This window comes from Fistularia commersonii, chromosome 30 (assembly GCF_037954325.1).
Source record: "Fistularia commersonii isolate RoL2024-O1a breed Wild chromosome 30, RoL_Fcom_v1.0, whole genome shotgun sequence".
NCBI classification, from domain to species: Eukaryota; Metazoa; Chordata; class Actinopteri; order Syngnathiformes; family Fistulariidae; genus Fistularia; species Fistularia commersonii.
Window position 1 is genome coordinate 85001 of NC_141313.1, and position 7500 is coordinate 92500.

Genomic DNA, 7500 nt, shown 5'->3' on the forward strand with positions numbered 1-7500 from the left:
CTGCAGAATGGCGGGTCGCACCGGGGTCACGATCACAACCCCTTCCCCCCCCGGTGACCTCCTCACCCCTCAAATCCGATGAGCACAACTTTTCCTGCACTCTCTTCTTGTTTGTTTTTTTATTTATCCTAAGAGGATTTAACCAATTAGGAGGAAATATACGGCTCTAATCTCCGGAGGCATCTCTTGATCTTGTTGTCAAAGTGTTTAAATCTGACTGTTAAGGAGCAACAGCTAAAGAAAATAAAACTAAAAACCAAATTCTTCATCGATTAAAACGAAGCGGGGACATGCTAACGGGCTAATCCCTGATTAGGGTGCGAGCATCGAGCTCGGCCTCCATATGAAAATAAAGAAAGATGACAGAAATTAGTGGGGTTGATGCGACCCGAATCCAGAGAGCTCATTTGGTCCCGGGAATTTCCAAGGCGAGTAACAAGCGAAACGTGCTGGCGGCTCACCTTGTTCTCCCCCTCGATGACGATGACAGGCACTGGGGTGGCGGGCCAGCGATGCTTGGCGGGGAGGGGCTTGTCACTGTTCCACAGGACGATGACCTGGAAGAGACAAAACAATAAAAGATATTATGACTCCCCGACATCCTGTCAAAACAAGTTTCCCCCGGTTGTTGCCCGAACGTGACATTCACGCGCCCGAGGGACGACAAATGTCACCTTATTACATTCTGATTGGCTGGTGAAGAGCCGGAGGGCTGACGTAACGAAGCGGAGGATTGTTTCCGATTAAGACCGCACGATTTCGGCTCAGGACCAATCACGGGGGGCTTTGCCGTTGACAATCTCACGCTCCGGCGCCCGCCGGGCTGCTTCACGCAGAGGAATCGTGTTTTCCCACCAGTCAGATCAGACGACATGACTTGAGACGGCCACCGCGGCGACCCGGGGGTCAACAAGCTCAGAAATGTCACACAGCATTAGCTTTCCGCCTGCAACACGCCAAGACGGTAGGGCCTCATTACTGTTTGACGGAGACACACACACAGACACACACACAGACACACACACAGACACACACACAGACACACACACACACACACACACACACACACACACAGAAATGCAAACACACATGCGCAAAAATGACACCCTGGCTACGTTTGGCTCACATCGCCGCAAGGCTTCTGCTCGCCATTCTAAGATGAAAAGATTTTTGGAAACTTGAATCACATGCTTTTCACCACAAAAATAAAATTGAAAATTAAATGGCTCTACAACGGTCAAAAGTTGACCTATATAATTAAAACAAGGCTTAATGACTTTCAGTTGCACACACGGATGAAAATAGATATAATGAATATTACAGTTAATCCATGCCAGTAATTCTCCCTAAATAATCCTAAATTGAGCAGTCACTGGCTAATTCATTGCGCCCGATTATCTGCGGTTCAGTTGGCATACCATCTTTTAAGCAGATGATTAAACCCTGAACGAATGCAGAAACTCCCCATTGTGATTCTTAAAGTGGCGCAGGACGAGATGTCGCCTCCTGATTATCAGGTCCAACACCGGAGTTGTTGCCATAGAAACCAAACGAGCTCCACATAGAGCTCGGCAGCCACCGCCGAAAAACAACAATCAGCACCGTCGCTGGAATCACATGATCAAGCGTTTCGGAGCTCCTCCAGGTAACAGAGGATCGAGAACGGGCGCGGTGACTTCCTGTGCCACCCCGGTCGCGCTGCCGAGAGGCAGATGGCGCCTCTGTCGGCTCCCCGGCCCCTCGCCGTGCTACTGGCGCAAATGCGAGTGCGGCGTACACCCCTCCTGGAGGGAGCCGGCGGTGTATCGGCAAGCTCGGGCGTCATGGCCGCATCTCTGCTAAAAAATCATGCTATCATGTGAGCGTGCCCGCCGCAGGAGGCCCGCCCATGCCATGAAGCACCAGAGCCTGTCAAATAGGCTTGTTTTTAACATTTTTGCTTCCAACAGTCTCCTCCGCCCTCCATTGCCTTAATTCGCTCTCTTTCATTCATTTATTTATATCTCTTCCTCATCCTCTCCTGACTGAGCCCCCTTCGACCCCTCTCCTCCTCACCCTCCCCCAGCCCGTCTGAGAACCTGGATCTCCACTCTGCACGCACAGCCTGAGGAATGCTGGCACCGACGCATTTAAATCACAGGTCAGAAAGACACAAAGGCAAGGACAACTCTGCCTTTACATACTTTTGTGCAGCAAATGTCCAGAAAATCTATACCTGCAGACACTTAGCAGGTTTTTACCATGTGAACATGCGATGGATCATTTCAACAACAACAAAATAGAAGTAGCTGGCAAAGGATAAACAATCCATTCCTCGTTTGCTTGCATGCCATACATGTGCTAAATCCCCATCTTGGCCTCCAGGGGGCAGCAGAGCGGACAGACAATGGAATCACACGGGTAGAGTTCGCAACGGCTGGTATGTGATTCCTCCGTCCGACACCAAACCGTGTCTCTCCTCACACGGGTAGGTATTGACTCTTTAGCCGTGCTTGGCTTCACGCTCGCTTCAAAACAGGAAGTTGCGTCGTTATAGCTTCGGCTTCTATTAGCAGCAGTCGCTTCGCCAGCCAAACGAATAACCGTCTGTTCGGTAACGAACACCGCGGCAACACGATGTCTAGTTTATTGTGCTGTTTGCCCCCCCGACCCTCCCCCGCCGCAAACTGTTGTGATTGGAAATTAGGGTTGATTAGAGAGGAGTTTTGTGGGGCGTAAAATCAAAACAATTAGCCTAACAGCTCCCCTACACGATCAGGGGACCAGAACAGTTAAGAGACCTGAAAAAAGAAATGAGCAAACTCCAGATTTACCGTCGGAAATGTCACCGTTTTTTCTTTTCTGATTGAGCCTTTTCATGATTAATTTGGGCTTTAATTACTTCCTCTGTTTGATTCTGCAGCAGCATGGCCAGATGAGGATATTTTCTCTACGGGGTCACCGGCTGTCAATCACCACAGATCCAACATCTGCACATCAGGGGCGCCCGTTTACATCACGGCTGGTCAATCCCATAGCGATAAAAATAAGACAGGATAAACAATAGACCTTCATCTATCCATTCATTGCACCAGCTACGGGAAAACTCAATCAAGCTACCGAATCGCCCAGTTAGCCTCCAAATTAGTTATGCTAAACTTACTAACGGGTCTTAAAATGGGGTAGGAGTTGGGAGGCTGGACAGAGTAAGATGCCAAAAACCAAGGAGGAGGAAGGTCTTTTTTTTTCATAGTCATATTCAAAGTGCCTCATCTATCAGTTGACTTGCTGTTCTGAAGAGGGGAAATATGGCGAAGCATCTACGGACGTGACGTGAAGAGACTGAAAGGCACAAATAACGTTGGTTTAGTTCTATTTTATCTGCCTGATCTTTTCAGTATTTTTCAGCAGTTTGGAAAATGCAGCTTGGCGGTGGCCTCATCTCAGAGCCGTGGAAATGTAGTCTCGTTCTTTCTGAAACTGCTGCAGAGCAAGACAGAAAGAAAATAAATAATATTCAATATGTTGATAAAGAAATGCACGTTTTGCATTTGTATAGTAGGAAGATCACTTTGACGTTACAAGTTGCTCGCAAGCTAAAACAGTGTGGGGAACCCTGCTGCACAAGAAATTTGCATTTCGGGGAATCTGACAAGAACAACAACAATGCAGCAGTGACGTACTGACAACGGCAAAGATGGCAGCTTTGGAGTTCATGGAGGAGGAAGATTTGTCGTTACGACTACTATCTTCAGCCATCGGCAACGAGGTGCATAAAGCCGGGATGGACTTCCTCCTGGCCAATTTGTGAGAATGATGCTTGCACTTGCCCTTTTGGTGCGTTAACCATGCCCACTTCATATTTCTAACCAATCACATGACAATTTGCGGACAGCGCGTGAGAAAAAAGTTCTGCAAAGATAATTTGTGGAGAACTCCAGAAGTCTGGCTACTAAAACTGAATGACCTCATTCTGACCGATGGATGATGGTATTCAGTTTCAGTATCAAGTCATCAATGCATCGATTTTTAAAGTTTGTCCGCTTGGAAACACTTGCAGGAATAACAACACACACACACACACACACACACACACACACACACACACACACACACACAAACACACACACACACACACACACACACACACACACACACGCGCCCGCGCGCGTTAAACAAAGAACACGTGTGCGAGCTGGCCGCCTACGTGAAGGCACACATCTGTGTAGCGGCTGGATCCGACAATCACTTTGCAGAGACACACATGGTAACACATCCTGCCCACGCTAGACGGAGACCTGCTTACTAACACACTCTGCTGGCCGGGGAAATTAACACAAAACACACACACACAAACAAAAAAACAGCCATCGGGGAGCAAATTCCATTTCATTTCCCGTGCTGGTAAAGAGCAGGCAGGGGAATCAATACACCGTCTCCAGCTGTGCTGAAGGGGTCTCGCTGCCATGGAGACAGATGTAACACCTCTCCAAACTGCTATTTTAATCCAATCCAATCTGGAGTTAATACACACACACACACACACACACACACACACACACACACACACACACACACACACACACACACACACACACACACACACACACACACACACACACACAGAGGCAGGAATAAGTGCTGTTTTGGCTCTGTTGATAAACAAAATGGAGCCACATAGCGAAGTGGTTTGAAAAGTAATATGATTGGGATCAGTGGAGCGTTCTGGAACATTCAGCAGTAAACACACACACATACACCCACACACACACACACATCCACACACACGCACACACACGCACACACACACATGCACACACGCGCGCACGTGTATACTGTGCAACACATTTATATATCTTAACGACTATTGTTTTCATATATATCTTCGTGGATTCAGCGAACGCTGTTAGCGTAGAAAGAAAATCTGATACAGTGAGTGTTGAGTTATTCAAACAGAATACTTCCTGAAATCGAAGGTCATGCTTTAAGACATTGCGAGACTAATCACTGAAAACCCAACAACGCAACAGATGACGTAAAGCTGAAGAACTGCTAGCAAAACTCGATAGCTTTTGTTGCTAACGGAACATCGTCTGGTTTTCGGCAGCCTCCGCTAGGTGATGATGTTCAGTTCAAGCTCAGTTGGACAGAGTAGATGGCGGCCCGTCGGCCCGTTACCACACACACTCGCAAACACAAGGTTCTCCTACCTGCTCGCAGTACTGGGACTTGGCCACGTTCTGCAGGAGCTTGAGTATGGGCTGGGACTGGGACACCAGGTTGGTGACGGCGTGGATGACGGCGGTGAACTTGGTGCGTGGCTTCTGGCCTGCAAGAGACGACAGCCGTTAGCCGAAGACGCGGCGCGCCGGCGGCGTGTCAGCCGCTAGCTTTCCAAGTACCTCGGCTTCTGAAGAGAATAAAGCGCTGTGAGAACTGAAGAGCACTCACTTCCTGATGCCTCACATCTATTTTCAACAAAAGATGTAATCTGAAAGGAGTCGCTCTGCTGTTCAAACACCGATTATCCACTTGTCACATATGGACTGCTAATGTTTTTCCCGGTCCTAAATCATTCAGAGAAAACGGTGAGACACAACGCCACTGGGATCACCCGACATCTTGTTTTGGACACGCATGGACTTTGTCCTGGTCCGACCCGACGAGCAGGGAGAGGCGTGGCGTTGGGAGTGGCAGGGTTTGACATGGACCGCTCACCTGTCAATCACCACTCATTCACAAAAAACGGTGATTTAGAGTTCCCAACAACTGAACAGGAAGACTTGGAGGGAACTATTCTCCTAGTTCTACATCTAATTAGAAATGAAGTCAAATTATCGAATATGAGTAGAGGCTGGTGGTGCAATTCTTACCAGGTGCCTGAATGAGTGAGTGAGAGGTTGTGTGTTTCTATGATGTGTGAATGACAGGGTGAATGGTTGTGTATCTGTGGTGTGTGAATGAGTGAGTGAGCGGTTGTGTGTTTCTATGATGTGTGAATGAGTGCGTGAGTGGTTGTGTGTATCTATGGTGTGTGAATGAGTGCGTGAGTGGTTGTGCGTCTCTGACGTGTGAATGGTTGTACCCCTCTAGAAGCGACCCTGTAATGGATCTGGGTTGAACCCCGGATCCATTACAGGGTCCTCTCACCCTGTGGCGGCTGGGATGGGCTCTGGACCTGACTGCAGAATAAGGGTTATAGATAATGAGTGTACAAGACAATTTATAAGAAGAAAAACAGTGCATTTCACTGCAATAGAACCTGTCTGAAAAATAAATACGCCCTTCGAAGCGTCCTGTTTTGTTTTGCTTTTTTTCAAGCCAAATGAAACGCCTATTTTACTAAAAGGACAAACATAAGAAACTGCTCTCGCTGCCGGACCGTATTCAAATGTGCAGGACGAGTGTTTCCGGGCTCCTGGAGAAGGACAAGCATCACCTGAACGCCGATTCTGTTTTATTCCAGCGGGTCGCCTCCTCGCAGCCCTGTTTTAATTAATTTCTCTTCTCTCCGGTTGCCGGACTTGTATTCCATGCCCGTCGTCGTGAATATTCATTTTAATACGGGCGCTCCGCACCGCGGTGCTCCATCAATCGAATGTTCGTAACACCGCTACCGCCTGCCTGTGTTTGAATGTGTGTGTGTGTGTGTGTGTGTGTGTGTGTGGTTTTGTGTGTGTGTGTGTGTGTGTGTGTGTGTGTGTGTGTGTGTGTGTGTGTGTGTGTGTGTGTGTGAGGCAGCCTGCCCGCACCAGATGATGATGGAGTGAACAGGAGCAGGATGGAAAGGCTCCCGGGTCACAGATACATGGTGGGGGGGGGCGCAGACTATGTGCTGCTGCAGTGAAGCAGGAAGAATGGAGTGCTGGCGCAGCAGCGCCGCTGACTCAAATGATGGACACGCCGGCACGTCAGCGAGGCGAACACAAACATCTGTCAAGGGCCCGTTCCTCCAGTCCACTGGCGAGGCCCGGCTGCTCCGGGAAGGCAGTAGATCAGGGTGGCGTGGGACTAACGGGTGGGAATATTTCAGCCGGTCGGACGAGGGCTGGGGCTCCTTGGCAGCCAGAAATAAATCAGCAAATTTGTACCAAACACATTGCTCTGTTTAGAACTCTGTGGCGGCGCGCAGAGGTCACGTGACCTCGTTGGGATCTGGACGAGCCCGACGGCAGAGGGGCGGGAGAGCCGCCTCGGCACGCTGAGCCGCGGCGTCCGCACATACGGACTCTTTCCAAACGGACGCCGTCATGGCGAGAACACGGTGACGGGATGAACGACGGGAGAGGAGCGCGGCGGGATGAAGGCGACCCCCAGGGCTGCGGAGCGCACGGCAGCGCTGCCAGGAGATGGAAGGATATATTCCGCAGATGTCGCAAACAGCCTGTCGCCACCTCACCATCTCTGCCCCGCCGGGTTGTTATTTGAATACGGTAGAATTCTGTGTCACTCAAGGTAAACAACTTTCTGTGTGCGTGCAAGTGTCCGTGCGTGCGCACGTGTGTGTGTGTGTGGTACTGA

General features: G+C 49.4%; 1 protein-coding gene across 1 annotated transcript in view; it reads right to left on the minus strand.

Annotated features, from left to right (window-relative positions):
• ext1b (exostosin glycosyltransferase 1b) overlaps window positions 1-7500 on the minus strand; it is a 71222-nt gene that overhangs the window by 7752 nt on the left and 55970 nt on the right. Inside the window, 2 exon segments of the mRNA XM_086178285.1 lie at window positions 462-557; window positions 5190-5308. Coding sequence (XP_086034411.1) covers window positions 462-557; window positions 5190-5308 — 215 coding nt within the window.